The following is a 21,195-nucleotide window of genomic DNA, read 5'->3' as shown; positions in this document are numbered from 1 at the left end:
CTATTCTCCCAAATTTGAATTTTAATAACTGTATTTATCATAAACATGTTCCACTATTATTTGAAAAAATTACGAGCTGAGTTTCTTGTCAGTTCTTCTCATCTCGAAATCATTCCGAACTGAACGTAGATTTGACATATCATAAGAGTCTGTAATAGAAATGAATAAAGATATTTTGAATTTTGAATTTTTTTGAATTTTGAATTTTATTGGAACTAGGTAAATTAAAAACTTGGTACTACTGTTCAGGGTACTGTCCTGGATAGCATGTTCAAAATAATAATAATAGTTACAATTTTTGTGTTTCTGTCTGTGTGTATATGTGCGCTATAATCTCAGATACGACGATTTTGACGGCTTCGATGGACTAGTGGTTTAGTACCTTTCTTCCGATGGTCACTGGTTAGATTCCTCGCAACGCACAAACCTTTGTATGTTTGTTTTCTATGTACATTACTTGTGTTTAAAAAAAATATCCGTTGTCTAGTACCTATAACATAAAATCTGCTTAGATTGCGACTAGATGGCGCTGTGTGAATTATCCAGAGTTATTATTATTACCTGACCGCATTTTTAAAGTCATTTTCAATTTTCAACTTTGTTTCCTTCAGGATATTGTTCAGTTTTATATGATCATTGACTTGGTCGCCTGTATATGGTCTTTGGTAGAGTCTATTTACCTTCAGTTTTCCTATAGTTGACGGGTTTCCTTAAACTCCTTGTGTTAGCATTACTCTCCAATTTCCCAGGACTGGTGGCCCGTTTCAACGACTTCTTCCCTTCAACTTTCGATCTACTACCCCTGGCTGTTTTAGGCAAAACTAGTTTTTCTATCTCAGGGGATAAAATCGAATTTGCCTCATCAGTTTTGGGCGTAGAGAATTCAGTTTCCAATTTCTTCACTATATTCTTTCTTAATGACTGTTTCGAGTATGTTTTCACGGAAGTCATGGGGGTGAAAAATTGGTCTGGGGTCGAATCAGGGGTGAAGAATTCGGTAGTAGTTTTATTTGGTACTGGGGTTATTGCTTCTTCCGAAGGTTGTGTTGTTATTATTGACGGTTTGGATCGCGTGTTTCTAGGCGTAATACTTTCCAATACATGCCTGGTCTTGATTGGTACAGGTATTTTGAATTGTTCCTTTTTCGTACACTTTTTAGTACTCGCTTGCTCCTTATCATCACTCTCGTCTAAATTCAGCTTTATAACTTTCCGTTTTTTAAGTATCTCCTCATCCTTTACTATAACTTTCGTAATTTTCGGCGGGTTTTTCGCTTTCATTTCCGGGGTTTTTGGCGCTTCGATCTCCGCGCCCGGTGAGAGTTTCAACCCTTCGAATTCAACCTCTAAACTGGTTTCAACCGGTTTCTTCATTACTTTTCTCAACTGAGCCGACGCTATCATCAAATTCATGACGTCGTTACGCATAAAACCGTCGAATTTATCCACTTCCTGCATAGTTTCGTGTATCTTCACGACATACTCGTCGGCTTTATCATAATTCTTCAAAGAGAGTTCAAAATACGACGCCTCGATCAAGGTCTGTATTTGTATTCGTACAAACTCTTCCATAAGCACGCCCTCTACAATATCGACTGTGAACATCTCAAATCTACGTCTATAACTCTCTAAAACCTCTCTCAATTTCGCCTCAGCCAATTTGAAGCATTCTAGAGCACCGTCAAAGTAATTCGTGGCTATGTCTGCTTCGTTCGCGTTGAAGTACATTCCAGCTTCGAGACCAGCAATGTAACAGGCTATTATGCAACTGTACGGGTTTTCACAAGCGAAGCAGTGGCATTTTACATGTTTTAAGAAGTCCGGGGTACTGTAGCCCGGTACAGACACGCAGGGTACGGATGGACTGGTCTGCAATTTCTGGAACGTCATATTTTCCAGCATCGTTTCAATGTTCTGTTTGGGGGTGAAGTGGATTTGCTTCTGGGGTTGTGTTTGGGGTTGTTGTACCTCTTTTGCGGGTTGAAGTCCAAGTATTATTTTTAGACGGTTTTCGATTATTATCTGTGGAAGAGATATTATTATTAATTATAGATTCGATGACCTCGGTGGTCTAGCGGTCTAGCACACACCGCTTTACGTCCGAAGGTCGCGGGTTCGATTCCTCGCACGGCACAAACATTTGTATTCATGAGTATGATTGTCTGTGTTTTGTGTCGGTCTGCGTGTTTTCTATGTATTATATGTATGTATTTACGACAAAAAATTATCTATGTATTTCTATCAGTTATCTAGTACCCATAACACAAGCTTTAGCTAGCTTAACTTGGGTCTAGATGGCGCTGTGTGAATTGTCCTGAGATTATTATTATTATTATAGATTATTATTGCTGCTTGTAGGGACTGGTCTGCTCTAATCACTACGTTTGATTTACACTTATTTAGTTACTCAACCAGTTGGTTGTATATTTAATATTTTCTCTATTTGAGTATTTAATCGAATTAGTGGTAATTGGTAGTTTATTCATCACATTTCAATATAAAAATGTTAGGTAACAATAAAATTATTTAAAAGAGCACTTCATCATCTTGTGATGATAGATGTAAAGTAACAACAAAATTATTTAATATTCTATTTTTTGTAGACCTATTCATAAAAATATTTTATCAAATTGGATGTTATTTTGCGGAAATCCATTTAACTACTTATTGAATTTATATATTATTTTTTGAGACCACAAATATTCAGTGCGGGAACATAACCACCGCTGGCAGCGTTATGGTTATCTCTTTTAGTAAAATTACAATCTTTTTTGGAAACTATCGTTATAGAAACTATACGAGAGCTATTGTAAATTAGGGATCTTCAGACAATGAATAGGGTTTGGAAGTTTAGCATTGATTATTTAAGTCGTAGTCAGATCACTGAACAGGAAAAAAAGATGAAACTAATGATTAAGTGATGATAATATTTACGGCGATGATGATGATGGTGGTGATGCTAACGGTGATGTTGATGATTGTTATGATGATGATTAGCACGGTTATGTTGATGATGATAATGTTGATTACGTCAAAAAAGATAAAGGAGGTTGTGAATAAGATTACAAAAATGATAACTATATTGACAATGAACAAAAAATATAAAATTGAAGAATTCGTTAACGATAATAATGTTTTTGTAGAAAAATTTTAAATACATAGCATTGACAATATTATCTGATTACACTAATAATGAGTGCGTAGCGATTTCTATGTTGATTATCGCATATTTACAGATTTATACATTTTATTACACTGTAATTATATATATATAATAATAAAATATATATACATTTATTAATAAAGAGCTATACTTATATACACAAATTTCTTGCTCATTCTTCTTGTGATGAATCTGCATTCCGAATGAGTGGTAGAATCGAAATATGACTATTCAAAAGTGCTTGTAATGAGTTTATTTGAATAAAGATTATTTCTATTTCTATTATTTCTATTTCAATGATGATGAGAACGACAAAGGTAATGATGATGATGTAGGTACCTGTCGCGGGGCTGCGAGCGCGGCGTAGAGGAGTGCGCGGGGCGCGGCGGGGGCGGCGGGCAGGGCCGGGGCGGCGGCGGCGCGCGCCCGGCGCGGCTCGCACAGCGCGGCGGCCGCGCGCCCGGCCCGCAGCCCCGCGCGGGCGCTCCGCTGCCGGCCCCACACGCCGTGCAGCCGCCGGGAGCTCCACGCGCTGCCTGATAAACCGTCTACATTACTACTGGCTGAAAACTCCTTATACTTAGTCCTGTACTCAATAAAATTTTGTTTAAAGAGAAGAAACAAAGCTAGTAGAAAAACTATTTGGTTGTAGCGCAAATTAAATGTAACATATTTTTTTATTGGGTTATTTGGGCTATTGTCAGGTGCTCGGATCTGTAGCACTGCGACCTACATAGATCTATTGTGCTCGCCCTTTCAGTGTTCGCTACCTAGACCCGTCAGGGACGAGAATTGAAGGATATTTTTAAGAGCGATGGTTTTTATCTCCTCGGGATACAGTGTGTACTTTCCAAAGTAGATATTTTGTTTATGCATGAGTGGGCTACAACCACATTTTTTTACTGTAAAACTTTATTTACACATTCCAACACTAGATGTACGTAAATTTTTAAATTCTGTTGTGGAAACGTTATTTCAAGTTTTAAAAGTGATGTTAAAATAACTCCGATTAAACAAATCGGTATCGCAGGTTCACCACTACTCCGCTATAGTTGGTTTATTCGAAAATTTGACATTTACACCTGTCAATTTAGTGTCCGGGATTACAAAACAGACTATAGACACAAGTCTATATAGTCTACCCTTCTATAACACTCTCAGAACTCGGTTTTCATACAACGCGGTAGACGGTTTCCATAAAGTGTGCTGCGAATTTGTCTGGTTTGATACGGTTTAATCTGAGTTTCTTATAGCGCTGTTTCAATAGAGGGTGCTGCGAATTTGTCTGGTTTATACGGTTAAATACAAGTTATTTATAGCGCTGTTTCAATAGAGGGTGCTGCGAATTTATCTGGATTATACGGTTTAATCCGAGTTTCTTATAGCGCTGTTTCAATAGAGGATGCTGCGAACTTGTCTGGTTTATACGGTTAAATCAGAGTTTCTTATACCGCGGTTTCCATATAACACGCTACGAATTATCTGGTTTGTACGGTTAAATGCGAGTTTCTTATAGCGTAATTCCCATATAGCGCGGTACGCACTCACCGCGTTATAGGATGGTTGACTGTATCTAAGTTTGACTTTAAATGAATTTAGCTATACACTTACCAGCGGTGTTCACTGCGAGGTAATGACGTTGAGCTGCGGTGGTACCACTCAGAGGGCTACATATGTTCAAAGACCACTGGGCCTCCAATAGCCGTCCCGTTGATAAATCCACTGCAAATATACAAATTTATAAATATCCCTGGACAATTAACACAGCGCCATCTAGTCCCACGGTAAGCAGAGCTTGTGTTATGGGTACTAGACAACTGATATAAATAAATAAATAACTCTGGACAATTAACACAGCACCATCTAGTCCCACGGTAAGCAGAGCTTGTGTTATGGGTACTAGACAGATATAAATACATACATTCTTATTTTATAAGTATATATAAATAATATACATAGAATACATCTAGACCGATAGCCATAGTGTGAATTATCCTGAGATTAATAATTATTATTTGATATCTCTATTCATGTAGGTCTATTACAGACAATTATGATATGTCAAATCTACCGTCAGTTCAGAGTGATTGTGATTGTATCGATTGAGCACGATGAGACAGCTTTCCGAATTTAAAAAAATTGAGCAACAAAGGATTCGCAAGTTATGACTGTTTGGGAAACTACTCTGCTACCAAAATGTTAGGGAAAACGGTAGGTCACGTACCTTTCTGCGGATATGTTCGCTAGCTTTCACACACTTTCACAGTAGGTATCACAGTAGGTAGGTAGGTAGGTTTAACACAGTTCTAATTTATTTCTATTCACAACAAATGCGCGCGCAATTGTAAAAAAATTGTTATCTGTTACTAGACTATTCAAATGTGTTTAAAGTTGATTTCACTAAAGGTTTTTCTATTCAATTCTATTCTATTTTGATTATACTTACGATTGACGTCTGGGTGTTGTTCGCACACCGTCAGTATCTTCGCCTGAACATGTTGCACTAACTTAGCCGCCATGGTTGCTTTACCGGTTTTAGCATAGTATATCTGTAATGTAGAATAATATTGTATACAGTGAGCAAACGTTTGAACATAGTATCAGTAATTGTCCTATTTTTGGAACAGCCCGTTACGACTATGAACAAGTGGGCCGAATGCTTCTATATACCGAACTGGACGGTAGGGAAAAAAATTATAATGTAAAAACTTGACGTTCATAAGCGGCTAAAATGTCCTACATGAATAAATGATTTTTGAATTTGAATTTGAATTTGCTAAAAATTGACTCCCCCTACAAGTTGACCAGTATCATTGCGAAGCCGGAAACTCTAGCTTCTTATGAAGCACTTGCTAAAACAATAGTGAATAATTTAAAAGAGATAAATAACATATAAGTGTCATCATCATAATCCCATTTATTTGTGGTCGTCGTAATATGTTTTTCGCTTCCATTCATCCCTGTTCGCAGTCATCGCGTTATTTATACCATATCATCTTTCACACAGATCCATCTGTTTTTTATAACCATCTAAGTGTATAAATGCGTAAATACATAAGATATTGTTTTTTTGTTTTTGTTTGTAACACTTTATTGCACAATAAATACATTTAAATTAACTAAAGATACAACGATCTTAAAAAAAATATATATTATATGTAAAGATTTAAAAGTAACATATATATCTTATATATAAAATTCTCGTGTCACAGTTTTCGTTCCCATACTCCTCCGAAACGGCTTGACCGATTCTCATGAAATTTTGTGAGCGTATTGAGTCATCCCAACATCTATTTTCACCCTAAATGTTAGGGGTAGTCCACCCCTAAATTTTATTGTTTAGACAAAATTTTTAGTTTCTATTTTTTTATGATACGAGAAAATAACTATACTATAAAAAAAACACTTACCGCTGCATCACAAATGAATACAAGTGAACTATCCAAGGTTTCCTTGTCCATCATAAGGTCACTGCAATACTTGGTGGCAGTTTTAACAAGTTCTAGTAAACAGTCGCTCGGTTTGTTAGCGTGACCGAGTATGACGCCGGCGTTGCGGATGTAAGCCACTCTGTAAGGTAAATAAAGGTAATAAATGTTTTTATTAATCGATTTGAGAAGTTCCTCTCTTGAAGTAGCCTAAGTTACTCCTTATTACATCAGCTACCTGCCAATAAAAGTCCCGTCAAAATCGGTCCAGTCATTTCAGAGATTAGCCGGAACAAACAGACCGACAGATCGACAGACAAAATTTTTAAAAAGTGTTATTTTGGTGTATGTCCCGTATTTATATTCGTATGCATGTAGTAAAAAACGTTTAGTTCAATATTACAAACAGACACTCCAATTTTATTTATATGTATAGATAATCAGTTTTTTTAACTAGACAATAATAAAAGATGGTAATAAAACCATACCTGTCACCGAGTTTATCCGCTAGATGGCAGCAGATGAGCGCTAACTGCAGCGCGGGCGCAGTCCACCACAGATGCAGTAACTGCATTACACAGACCTGGGCAGTCTGCAGCGCTGCACGCAGCACTCCATCAGCTTCGTCTACCACAGATAATAATAATAATCTCAGGATAATTCACACAGCGCCATCTAGACCCAAGTTCAGCTAGCTAAAGCTTGTGTTATGGGTACTAGACAACTGATACAAATACATAGATATTTTCTTAAATAAATACATATTATACATAGAAAACACCCAGACCGATACAAACAATCATACTCATGAGCATGTTTGTGCCGTGCGAGGAATCGAACCCGCGACCATCTGTCGTAAAGCGGTGTGCTAGACCGCTAGACCACCGAGGTCGTCACAGATAATAACTAGCTTAAATACCTCATCATCATCATCTCAGCCCGGAAGACGTCCAATGCTGAGCATTTGTTAAGAATAATTTTCCGACGAGAGTAGAGTAGCTATCGGTTATCGTTTGGTAATTGAGTAGGGACGGGACTAGAGTAGGGGGCCCGAAAACATCGCGGGGCCCTGGGCATGTACCCTGTGTGCCCAGTGGGGAAGAGGTACCGGAAAGTATCCACAAATACGACTAAGATAGTGGTTTTATTCGGCAGGGTTGATTTATTTTTTTTAGGGATGCCAACGGAATGGAGCCCCCGCCTGCGCTAACGGTTTCCACTGGCGGGGCACCAGTGGGGGATGATAAAATGAGCATGAGGTCAGGTCAGTTAACCCCAGGAATTAATCACGATGGTTTCCAGGGGGAACCGCGTGGAGGTCAACCTGATGTAGTACATTGCTAGCAATGGGGTCATCAGTCCCCATTACTAACAATGTCCTTTCCTTGTCTCCACTTCCTTACCACCCCTGGTGTTTCAGGCGTCCATAGGCTACGGTAACAATGTACCATCAGATGGGCCATATGTTAGTGGTAACAATTTACCATCAGATGGCAAAACAGATGTGCCGTATGCTTGTTTGCAGGGATGTTATGGATATGAAATTTCGGAAACGGAGTGCTAGCAATGGGGTCATCAGTCCACAGTACTAACAATTCCCATCCCCCCAGCAGGGTTGTGTTATCTCGCCATAGATGTTATAAAGGATTGGTCCTTTTCAACATCTATCGCGAATATATCATGCCATCATATCATCATGACAGACGCTTGAGGAGTGGGAAGGAGGCGTAAAGGTAGAGAGAGTAAAAATCTCTAACCTGCGTTACGCTGACACTACCTTGCTGGCATCATCTGAAGCCGAAATGGCGGCAATAATGGATCGCTTGGAGACTGTCAGACTGAAATAGGGCCTTGCTATTAATAAAGGCAGGACCAAGCTTATGGTAATCTTTTTTTTTATAACACGGGACAAACGAGCATGCGGCTCACCTGATGGTAAGTGATTACCGCTGCCTATGAGCAAATTGAAGACAACTGGTCGATAAGCCCACCGTACAAACGTCTCTGTACTAAAAGAACTCAAATTGAAGACAACTGGTCGACAAGCCCACCGTACAAACGTCTCTGTACTAAAAGAACTCAAATTGAAGACAACTGGTCGACAAGCCCACCGTACAAACGTCTCTGTACTAATAGAACTCAAATTGAAGACAACTGGTCGACAAGCCCACTGGTCGACAAGCCCACTGTACAAATGTGTCTGTACTAATAGAACTCAAATTGAAGACAACTGGTCGACAAGGCCACCGTACAAACGTCTCTGTACTAATAGAACTCAAATTGAAGACAACTGGTCGACAAGGCCACCGTAAAAACGTCTCTGTACTAATAGAACTCAAATTGAAGACAACTGGTCGACAAGGCCACCGTACAAACGTCTCTGTACTAATAGACCTCAAATTGAAGACAACTGGTCGACAAGGCCACCGTAAAAACGTCTCTGTACTAATAGAACTCAAATTGAAGACAACTGGTCGACCAGCCCACCGTACAAACGTCTCTGTACTAATAGAACTCAAATTGAAGACAACTGGTCGACAAGGCCACCGTACAAACGTCTCTGTACTAAAAGAACTCAAATTGAAGACAACTGGTCGACAAGCCCACTGTACAAATGTGTCTGTACTAATAGAACTCAAATTGAAGACAACTGGTCGACAAGCCCACTGTACAAATGTGTCTGTACTAATAGAACTCAAATTGAAGACAACTGGTCGACAAGATGTACAAATGTGTCTGTACTCAGCAATGAGGGAACAATTAAAGAAGAAAGAAAGAATTAAAGAATTAAGAAGTGGTTTTGCTACTTATACTGAGTCACATACCTATATCTGATAGTAGATATATCTCGGTCCATACATCGACAGCTTCGACAGCACGCCGCGCGGCATCGTGCTCTTGTGACAACGTACGGACAGACGAAATCAGATCCGGGTCCATACTCTGAAATTTACAATAAATAAATATATAACTGTTTTAAGTTAATGTTTTTGTAATTAAGGATTTCTGATTCCTGCGACACAAGTCCTGAGCTTAGTGCAGGGATGCTGTTAATTGTCTTGTTTACAACCATTGATGTAATATGTACAAATAAATAAATAAATAAATAAAAATATAATAAATATAAATGGCGTTTAAAAAAAAAAAGAAATTAATTGAGTTTATTGCCAGTTCTTCTCAACTCAATATGTATAATGAAACATGGCAATACTAGTTTTGTACGTGTGGGGTCAGTAACAACAAATATACAAATAAAATAGATCCTCAACTAAAAATTAGTATATTGAAAAGAATATAGTATTAACAATAGATTATCTTAAACAAAACATATATATGGAACAGAGGTAATTTATTTTTCAGAGATTTATAGGTGAAATGTAGAACATGTCAGTCTGGTCTGGAAGCGGCCAGTTGTCATGAAAAAAGGTAATTGTGTGAAATGATTATTATACAAATATATACAGTACACTATATGCGCGTGGGATTTCCACTCAATACATAGACACCTACATAAGAACACAAAGTAAAAAAAACTGTTGAATTTCTTGTCAGTTCCTTTCAAAGGGGTAACGGTAGGGAAAAAATAGTAATACAAAAATTTGACATTCATAAGTAGCTAAAATGGCCTGCATGAGTAAATGATTATTGAATTTTAAGATTAATGTTAACACAGCGCCATCTAGTACCATGGTAAGCAGAGCTTGTGTTTTTTTTTTAAAGGATTATAATGGAATAATAATAATAATAATAATAATCTCAGGACAATTCACACAGCGCCATCTAGACCCAAGTTAAGCTAACTAAAGCTTGTGTTATGGGTACTAGACAACTGATACATATACATAGATATTTTTTTTTTGTAAATACATACATATTATACATAGAAAACACCCAGACCGATACAAACAATTATACTCATGGATACAAATGTTTGTGCCGTGCGCGGAATCGAACCCGCGACCAACGGACGTAAAGCCGTGTGCTCAACCGCTAGACCACCGAGGTCGTCAATATAGTTTTCTGTTAATACTTTTTAATATATGATTACTCACCGGCTCTGCTATCTTCCATTCGTATTTCTGACTCGCTTCAGCCAGATCGTATTCCGCCTTCAAATACAGTATTGTAGCATAGACAATTTTCAATTTTGTCGTTGATATCTAGAAAATTAAATTTTGCATTATGGTCTTTGTATATTTGTCACTGTTACACATATAAAAAATCTAGTTGTAAAACTGTAACAAAGTCCGAAAAAGTTGGGCGTCATCGACTTTATATTGAACTAGCTTTTGCCCGCGGATTCGTTCGCGTTAATTTATCCCCTTAAGGATGGAATTTATGAAAATCCTTTCTTAACGGATGCCTACGTCATAGTAGCTTTATGCATGCAAAGTCTCAGTCCGATCGGTTTAAAATTGACAAAGTTTCATACAAACTTTCATCCCTTATTTTATTCCCTTCGGGGTAGAATTAATCGAAATCCTTTCTTAGCGGTTGCCTACGTCATAACATCTACCTGAATGCCAAATTTCCCGATCCGTCCAGTGGTTTGGACTGTGCGTTGATAGATCACTATGTCAGTTAGTCTTAAGTTATATATATTTAGATATTTAGTTAAAAACGACAAAAAATGGGATTAATATAACACTAAACAGTATTTACTATGCTGTTAATGATGCATGAGTTATATATATTTAGTTAAAAACGACAAAAAATGGGATGAATATAACACTGAAGAGTCGCAAATATATTGCCTAAAATTTACTATGCTGTTAATGATGCAATCGAGGAAGATCTGGGCCGTTGTGCGTGTAGAGCCGAGACTACTACAGTAACCAACCAAACTCCTCCCAGGAGCGCAGAAGTCTTCTGGTGTCTTCACATGTTTCACGGAGAGACATCACCTTTTGGATTTGTATTGGTGGCCACTACAAGCACTCCAGGATTACGTGAATTGGTTGACCGAACCATGAACTACCATGGTTTGTATGGTACGAGTTTCTTATAGAGCGGTTTCTGTATAACGCAGTACGCACTCACCGCGGTATAGATGAATTGACTGTATATAAAGAGCGCGGTCCGCAGATCCCCGTCCAATTCAAACAGGGACCGATGTTACGACGGCTCGAGCCGAGGTTCGAACCCCTAGGGGTGTCCTCAGACTAAAGTCGTATCCGTCAGGCGGGAGTTGGCCTTCAGCCGCTCCATAAGTCCTTCATTTGGTTTGGAGTGCCATCTGCACTCGCCCCGTATTGTCCGGTGAAGCTGTAAAGGCCTGCTGCAACCAGCATTAGAGGAGTCCGAAAAAAAAATTCATTGGCGAGACAGCGTCCCGATAGGTGCCTTCCGACCCTACGACCAGGGTTCCCTGTAGAATATAGTCCAGTCCTGTCATGGTCAGATGGCAAATTTACAAAAAAATCAATACCAGGTAAAAATGGGGGGTCTACCCAAAACAGAAAAATATAGCAAAGGGTCTACGACACAAAAAAGTTTGGGAACCTCTGCGCTAGACCATCGAGTCTGTCAAATACTGCAAAACGATGACTTACCACACACTGGTCAAGTTTTGTAACAACTTCAGTGACGATACTGGCGTAGTACTGACTGTGGATGGTCCTGACCACTATTGGTGTTTCTACCATCACCTCGTACAGCGTCCACTGTAGAGTTTCTTCACTCTCGCCTAGTAACGGAAAATTTCATATATGTGATACCTATACAAAATTCTAAAATCATTTATTCATGTACGACATTTTAGCTGCTTATGAACGTCAATTTTTATGTGTATATTTAAAACATATACTATATTTATATAACACTAGCTGTTCCCGCGACTTCGTCCGCGTGGAATTTAACTTTATGTTACAAGTACTTACAGTCTTACAGTGAATCGAATTCCGAGATTCTTACCTAATTTTAGCTCAAATGACTGGACTAACTAGATTTGTAAGGTTACCTGCGATCCAAGATGGATGCTGTCCCTTCACCAGGTCGTTCAATGATCTCCACACACCAGCAATCGGTACCACAGAGGGCCAGAGCTTCGCGTACATCGTGAATTCATGTTTCAACAGCACACTGAAATTAAAAGTGCAAATAAATATAATTACTAACTGATTTATTTTGTTACCCAACTAACTCTTTATTTATTTAAATATAAAACACTTCCTTTGCAAGAAACCTTACTATAAAATTGAAGAATTCGTTAACGACAATAATGTTTTCATAGAAAAACTTAAAATCCATAGCACTGACAAAATTATCTGATTACACTAATAATGAGTGCGTAGTGATTTCTATGTTGATTATCACATGGCTCTTACTTGTTATACTGTAATTATATATATAAAAAAAACATCTATTCAAAAGAGCAACACACAAGTTTCTTGCTCATTCTTTTTGTGATTCATCTGCGTTCCGAATGAGTGGTAGAATAAAAATATGAGTTGTGGAGAGGTTTAGGACTATGACTACTTTTAAACCTCTCCACGTATCCCCAAGGGGGGAGAGGGGGGCTGGGGAGAGAGGGTTTAAAAATGCTTAAAAGATCACGTGATTAAAGGACAGCCCCCAATAAAAGCGAAGCATCAATGAAAAAGGTTGCAAAAACGGGGAAAATTATTCATATTAGATAGATAGATAAAAATTTTATTCATGTTAAAGGCACACACACACACACAAAAGGCACTGTAATAATAAGAACAAAAATAAAAACAGATATACACATTACATTAGTGATTATGACACATCATATTAGAGGGCTTCCGTTGCGTAAACGAAGTCGCTAGTAAGTTATATATGTTCATTTAATTAATAAAGATTATAACTTACCTAAACTTTATTGGCGTCATGAAAGCTTTCAAATTCCCATATAAATTACTTTCGACACACATTTTACAGGCTTCCAACACTGTCATCAGTTGGATGGAGTCCTGATTGTCATCATCATCACAATTCTTCAGCGCTTTCGCTTTTATATCCATCACTAAGCTCATATACTTATCCGAGCTTAAACTGTCAGGTTGAGCGAAAAGTAAGCTCAAAAATGCATCTTTTAATGCATCAATATATATTTTACTATCCAATTCACAAATACTCTTATTATATAAAGCTCGACTTATATTTTTAAGCTCAGATTCATTTTTAAAACAACGTATTTCATGTTTAAGGTAAACGTTGAAGAGTTTGATTGAATATTCGTGGTATTGAGCTTTGTTTAACACGATTGCCGTATTGTGAATATCAGTTTGCAGTTTACGAAAACATTTCTCATGATTAAAACATTTCAAAACATTTAATTCATTTAAAATATTATGTTGTTCTTGTATTATTTGGTAATAAACAGGTAATATATCATTTATATTTATTCCCTGATTTACAGATATGTTTATAAAATGTTTCATCAGATAGGACAGGCGTAAGGCGTCATGCAATCCAGATTGCACCTTACAATTCTCACAGTTAACCGACTGCCTCATCTTCCTCGATTGCACCATTAACAGCATAGTAAATTTTAGGCAATTTATTTGCGACTGTTCAGTAAAATATTGGTCCCATTTCTTGTCGTTTTTAACTAAATATTCAATGTACAGTCGGAGTAGTTGATTTAAGAATGGATATGTAGCACGTAAAACTTTACCATAACCTAATTTCTCTGTATTCTGACACGAGAGGAACAAGCTGTTGAAGATTGACTCTATATATATAGAATTCGTCATGTAACTGAAAATATTGCAAAAGGCATTCGAATAGAATGTTTGGAAACAATGCAAAATGTCAGGACAGTGTCCCGTGAATATTGTAAAAGAATGTACAACGTTATTAAGTATGGAATCGGCGTAATTAATTTTAGACGAGTTCTCAACGATCGTATAGAAACAATCATTAAATTTAACATACAAATCCATTACTTCTTTATTTGTCAACTTTTTGAATGACTTCAGATCGTTCTTCGATGTGAATTTGTCAAATATATGATTGTATGTTACGTTTAATTCTTTAGGACAGTTGTCGCTGTAGAGGTAATGTAGTTTTTTTATTAGAAACACTAATATATTAATACAATATTGCGCAGTGTCGTATATTTGTATGACTTTGAGGGTGTCCTCAGTTAATTTCTGGTGTAGCTTGACGATGGGTAGTCTGCTGGACTTGAGATGTTCGATATATGTTATTCTGTCCGCTAGAATACTCCAGTATGTTTTGTAATATTCATTTAATAAACTGTCCGAGTCACACTCGAATGGCATGTACGAGATTTTGAGCACCAGTTGAGGTGGTATTGAAGATTTCTGGAAAACACAATGTAATATTTATAACTTCTTTTCTTCAAGTGTATGAAGTCACAATGACGATTTTATTATAGACTAGCTTTTACCCGCGGCTTCGCTCGCGTTAATTTATCTCCTTAGGGGTGGAATTTAACAAAATAAATTCTTAGCGGATGCCTGCGTCTTATCATCTACATGCATGCCAAATGTCAGTCCGAACCGTCCAGTGGTTTGGGCTGTGCATTGATAGATCATTATGTCAGTCACCTTTGAGTTATATATATATATATACTAGCTGTTCCGGCAAACGTTGTTTTGCCATATAAATTAATAACGCTATAAAAAAATAGGGGTTGATGATAGAAAGGTGAAAATTAAGAATTATGTGTGTAATATATATAATAAAATTATGTATTTTTGTATGTTGTATCATAAAAAAATAAAAACTAATAATATTGTCTAAAAATTAAAAAAAAATGGGTGGATTACCCCCAACATTTAGGGGGATGAAAAATAGATGTTGGCCGATTCTCAGACCGACTCAATACGCTCACAAAATTTCATGCCGTTTCGGAGGAGTATGGGAACAAAAACTGTGACACAAGAATTTTATATATAAGATGTATGTATATACTTTATTTTAACTTTTATGGAGTGCCGTAGTCAGAACGAGGGAATCTTTAGAGTGCAGGTTATGGTCATGGGCATCCCTGAGATACTGAAATTTACATTTCAAGTATTCAGGGAAAGAGGGACTTTGAAGATTTTTCCGCAGTCCACAGTAAACAATATTGAACTTACCTTTCTAACAATATATCTATGTATATGATATATACAGGCCAGGGTCTTCACACATCCAGGACGGTCCAGCAAGCGAGTCTCTCTTGCACAATCAATACTCAGAGTGAGCAATGAGCCATCATCTATCCTATCTCGCCATGATGGGACTTTCTCCAAGTTCCTGTAAATTGAAAATAAAATAGCTGTTAGCCACGACTTTGTCTTCACTAATTAATATTTTAAGTATTAATATTTGTTCTAAATCTGCCTGAAAAAGATTTAAATGTCCTACATAACACATTCTCAGTAAAAAATGCTTATTACAAAATTGATGAGTTTGTAAATATTAATAATGTTTTTGTAGAAAAAACTTAAAATTCATAGCGCTGTTAATATTATATGATTGCACTAAGAATAAGTGTGTAGCGGTTCATATGTTGATTATTGCATCTTACTTGTTATTGTGTAATCTATTTAAAACAAGTTTCTTGCTCATTCTTCTTGTGATGAGTCTGCATTACGAATGAGTGGTAGAATAAAAATAGGATTATTCAAAAGTGCTTGTACTGAGTTTATTTGAATAAAGATTATTTCTATTATATTGTAGACGGGCGTGAATACATAAACGAACTTTGAAATAAGTGAGGAAGTTTACAAAAAAACTTTACACTAAAACTGTGTTTTTGGTGGAGGAATATTCCAAGTCCACATAATAATTTAAAAAAATATTCACACTTGATAAACTTTTTGGTAAAGCCAATTAAGATGTGTGAGAAGAATATGTATTTAAAAAAAAAGAAAAATATATCGACGTTCTATATTTAAAATTATTAACTTTAAGATGACTGTAATGGCTATTACAGATCGCAAACAATCAGTATTATGAAACAGTATTTATTACCTGCATAAAATGCATAACACATTCAAAGAGAATGGACCACGGTCTTTAGCACTTAGTTTTGCCAAAATCACTTTGTAATCACCATAAACTTTGTCAAGATCATATAAGTCTTTATCCGTACCATCCGCTTTCAGTTTAACAATAAAGTCATTGGCTTCCATATTAGACAATTCCTAGACTTTAGCACTATACAGTACTATCAAACACATTATTTTAAGAACAGCAATTGGTTAAAATATGAATGTTTTTATTTTTCTTCATTAGTAAGAGCCGTTAGAATACAAAATTAAATTCGAAAAGTTACGGACATGAAAAAGTCAATGTCAGATGGATGATTGAAGTCATATGTCAACTGTCAATTTATTTTTTCTTTTTTAGTTACAGAAGCATGATTTCGTTGGCAAATCAAATCTTTACACGGCTTTAAATTATGTTAATTACATTTTATGTTAAGAAAATTTATTTTATTACCTATTTTAACATATCATGATATTGTGATGGATAGATAAATTATACATACAAAATAAATATCAATTAGGGACAGCCGAAAGCATTAAGAAGAATCGCTTTACTTTCTGATCTGTTTCTGTTGTAGTCTCTACATTTGTTTGCGGTCTGATCTGTGCACAAAATGGACGTTTTTATATTTGTCGGCGTTTGATCTTTTAAAGCAATGTATATTGAAAATAATATAATTTAATAAGAGATAACTGCATAAAACAATAGTTAAGAATATATTGTCTATGTTACCGGCATATAACTTTTGCACCTGTTGTGAAAGTATTCAATAAATCTGTTGTAAGTAAAACCTTTTTGGACAATATGAAACATAATTATAATAATTTGTCATTATTTAATAACTGTATAGTAATTACACTGTTCTTAATATGATTACTTTTATACTATTTGCTAACATGAGTGAGGCACATTTACTTTCAAACTTGCTCATAATTTTGTATAAGGTTATGTGTCTTCCGGTTGAAAAATGGCGGGAAAATAACATATGTTTTTAAATAATAATGGAATATTATCCCTGCCTGCGCTGACGGTGTACGCTAGCGGGGCACCAGTGAAGAATGATAAGATGAGCATGAGGTCAGATCAGTTAGCTAATCGAGACAAATTCATAAGGAATTTATGACAATGGTTTCTAAATGGAGCTGCATGCTGTTGCTTTAGTTATGGAGTGTCTTATCTTAGTTATGTGTGTAAAAAACACACCGGTAACAACCCTAAAATATTCTGTATTGTAAGTTAAAGAACTGGGTTCTCATACATTATTCAAATGCAAACTAAAGAATTGGCTGTAACTTGGTAATTTTTAGTGTCCAAGAATATTTAAGTAACACAAACACCTTCACGTAATTTGCATGCCTGTATGGTAAATATTGCTGATCAATCAATTTCATGTACATTATATTTACTGTACCAGTATTTCTCAAATAAATTATTTCATTTCATTACTTGTAATAAAACCTATATAGAATAGAAAATCATTTATTCAAATAAACTTAATTTAACCATTGAATAGTCTACAATTTTTTTTAAATCTACCGCTTATTCGGGAAGCTGTCTCATCACAAGATGAATAAGCAAGAAACTTGTGTGTTGCTCTTTTAAACAATCCTTGTAAGTTCACATTTTACAAGTTGATATGTGTGACTATAAACTATCAACCAGCACTAATTTATTTTAGTGATTAGATCAGACCAGTCCCTACAAGCAACGCTGGTTCACAAGTATGATGGATAAGCCAGCCATCACTGCTATATGTGTGTCCCGAGATACAAATAAAATTTATTATCTATCTCATAATGTACAAAGATTATAGTGTATTTTTTTTATTCCAGAAACTAAGAAGAACTAAAGATGAGCACATCACCGAAATACTACCTCCTTCTCTTCACCACTGTGGTTATATACTTTTGCACATCAAAGTTACTCTTCGACAAAGTATATGAGACACTACATATAGTCATAGACGAGCTGTTCCACATCCCACAAGGCTTGGCGTACTGTGAACGGAATTTCACATACTGGGACCCGAAAATCACAACTTTACCGGGGCTCTACCTGGTGTCTACAGCATTCCTCGGCTCCTATTTCTCCTGCAACACTTACAATTTACGTTTCCTCAACCTCATTGCGTCCTGCATCAACTTAATTCTATTCTCATCTATTCTAAAATTTGTATATGGCAACACTAGTCATCTTAAAACAGTGTGGCAAGCCTTAAATTTAGCATTGCTACCACCATTGTATTTCTTTTCGCACGTCTATTACACTGATACTATATCTTTAACATTCCTATTGGCGATATCTGGCTTTGTTAATTCGTCTAAATCATTGATTTTCTTGTTCAGTATATGCAGTGTATTAATGAGACAGACGAATATAGCTTGGATAGCTATGTTATTAGGTCACAAAATTGTTTACAACTTTATAAAGAGTTCTAGAGTATTTGGTAACCAGTATATAAGTCGCATATCCTTTATAAGACAGTCCATTATAGCTCAAGACATTGATACATCGAAATTGAAACGTTACTATGGGGTGTTAGATTTCTTTCACGCTTACAACTACCATAGGTCAACATATTTCGCTAATATCATTAAATATGTAACTGCAAATGACTTTCTAGACATATTAATGCACAGTGTAACTTTAATTTTATTTGCTATATTCGTTTATGTCAACGGTTCGATAGTTGTTGGAGATAAAACGGCTCATACAGCATCCATACATATACCCCAATTACTATATTTCCTAATTTTCTACGGTATATTTGCATTACCGTATGTTTTGGCGAAGCTGCAAACAACTATAAACCTTATATTCACTAATAAATTAAAAGTTATAATTCTAAGTACAATATTTGCACTTACGATTCATTATAACACAATAGTTCATCCTTATTTGCTAGCAGATAATCGGCATTTCACGTTTTATATATGGAATAGATGGTTCGGTAGATACGATTTTGCTGTATATGCAACTCTACCTGTATATATATTCCTATTATTCAGTTTATATGATAATTTAAGGGAACAGAACTGCATATCATTCTTGCTACCATACACCGTTAGCTTATGTCTAGTGTTATCTCTCCAAAGAATGATAGAAGTGAGATATTTTCTAGTTCCTTTCATAATATTGAGGTTGCGTTTTGTTAGACCGTCGTTCAAGATCATCATATTTGAGTTTGTATGGTATTTGATATTGAATGTTGCCATGTTTTATGTGTTCTTTAATAAGGAGGTTGTGTGGAAGGAGTTTGATTATCCTCAGAGAATTATTTGGTAATTTTTAAGTGTCAAAACCTATTTTTTAATATATGATAATGGAATGGTGACCACGTCTGCTCCAGCAGTATACGCTGGCGGGGCACCAGTGGATGATATAATCATTCTGGCATGAATGGATCATTCTAGTAAGAATTTACCGGTAATGAACTATGAAGGTTTCAAGATATCGCGCTGGTCGACCTGACATAGAACAATTCAAATTAAAAATATCTTTATTCATGTAGGTCTATTACAGACTTATGATATGTCAAATCTACCGTCAGTTCGGAATGATTTCAAGATGAGAACTGACAAGAAACTCAGCTCGTACTTTTAAATAAATGTTGTACATGTTTATAATAATACAGAGTCATTTAAAATCAAATTTGGGAGAATAAAGTGACCACTAGCATATGCTATATAAAAAAAAAAATCAAAAAATCTAATCAGTGTTCGCAACCTGAACACACCAGTCCCCACAAGGAGCACCCGTACACGAGTATGACGGATGAGCCAGCCATCATTGCACTCAACCATATTAGAGGGAGCACATCGACCCGGCCCACCACGCCGCCACAAGTTTGAACTTTATAGCGAGCATGACTGTTTCAAGTTACTCCACTACGTCATTTATATTATTTACTAGCATGCAATTGGGGAAGTGGATTTTTGATCCCAATGTCAGGTTGACCACGTGCTTTGTTTCTACATTGTCAGACAATTTTTGTTGTCATTAGTGATTACTTGCATTTATCTGAGTGGTATAGCGGTTGAGCACACCGTTTCACTTCCAATAGTCGCGGGCTCGATTCTGGCACGATACAAAAGTTGGTATTACTGTAATTATTTGTATTTTTGTTGTTTTCTATATGTGTTATATAAATAAAAGTTTATATGCGTATTATGTATGTATTTAGAAAATATGTTAAATATTTATATCAGTTGTCTAGGACCCATAACACTAGCTCTGCTTACAGTGGGACTAGATGGCGCTGTGTTAATTGTCCAGGGTTATTATTTGTTAGGTAAATTGGTGTTACCCAATTCAAGTAATTAATGAAAATGATTAAATTACTAGTCTGTATCCAAAGCCAATTTATTTCAATAATAATGATTAAACAAGTAAATTATTAAAAACAAAATTAAACGATTTTTGTTATTCTATATTTTTTTATATTAGTAACTAGCTGTTCCCGCGACTTCGTCCGCGTGGAATTTTACTTTATTTTTCCAATTTAAAAGGATTCTTTTAAAATAAAAATAGCCTAAGTTACTCCCTATTACATCAGCTACCTGCTAAAAAAGTCCCTTCAAAAGCGGTCCAGCCATTTCAGAGATTAGCCGGAACAAACAGACCGACAGACAG

The 21,195-nt window shown here is 36.1% G+C and overlaps 2 protein-coding genes across 2 annotated transcripts; one reads left to right on the top strand and one right to left on the bottom strand.

Annotated features, from left to right (window-relative positions):
* Positions 1–211: 211 nt before the first annotated feature.
* On the bottom strand, positions 212–16,841 carry LOC131850400 (uncharacterized). Its single transcript, XM_059200612.1, has 13 exons — positions 16,546–16,841; positions 15,666–15,825; positions 13,426–14,885; positions 12,551–12,672; positions 12,144–12,277; positions 10,644–10,751; positions 9,417–9,534; positions 7,080–7,218; positions 6,574–6,733; positions 5,610–5,712; positions 4,775–4,885; positions 3,503–3,699; positions 212–2,022 (listed from the first exon to the last, which is right to left on the bottom strand). The coding sequence occupies exons 1-13, from the start codon at positions 16,704–16,706 to the stop codon at positions 673–675; spliced, it is 4,323 nt and encodes a 1,440-aa protein (XP_059056595.1). The 5' UTR covers positions 16,707–16,841; the 3' UTR covers positions 212–672.
* A 325-nt stretch (positions 16,842–17,166) lies between these two features.
* LOC131850402 (putative Dol-P-Glc:Glc(2)Man(9)GlcNAc(2)-PP-Dol alpha-1,2-glucosyltransferase) lies at positions 17,167–20,243 on the top strand. Its single transcript, XM_059200614.1, has 2 exons — positions 17,167–17,343; positions 18,396–20,243. Exon 2 carries the CDS (start codon positions 18,415–18,417, stop codon positions 19,846–19,848), a length of 1,434 nt encoding a protein of 477 aa, XP_059056597.1. The 5' UTR covers positions 17,167–17,343; positions 18,396–18,414; the 3' UTR covers positions 19,849–20,243.
* The last annotated feature ends 952 nt before the right edge of the window (positions 20,244–21,195 follow it).

This window comes from Achroia grisella, unplaced genomic scaffold (genome assembly GCF_030625045.1).
Source record: "Achroia grisella isolate CSIRO2021 unplaced genomic scaffold, CSIRO_AGI_Agris_v1 utg768, whole genome shotgun sequence".
NCBI lineage: Eukaryota > Metazoa > Arthropoda > Insecta > Lepidoptera > Pyralidae > Achroia > Achroia grisella.
Note: the sequence above shows the minus strand (reverse complement) of the source record. Positions and strands in the feature narration are given on the sequence as shown.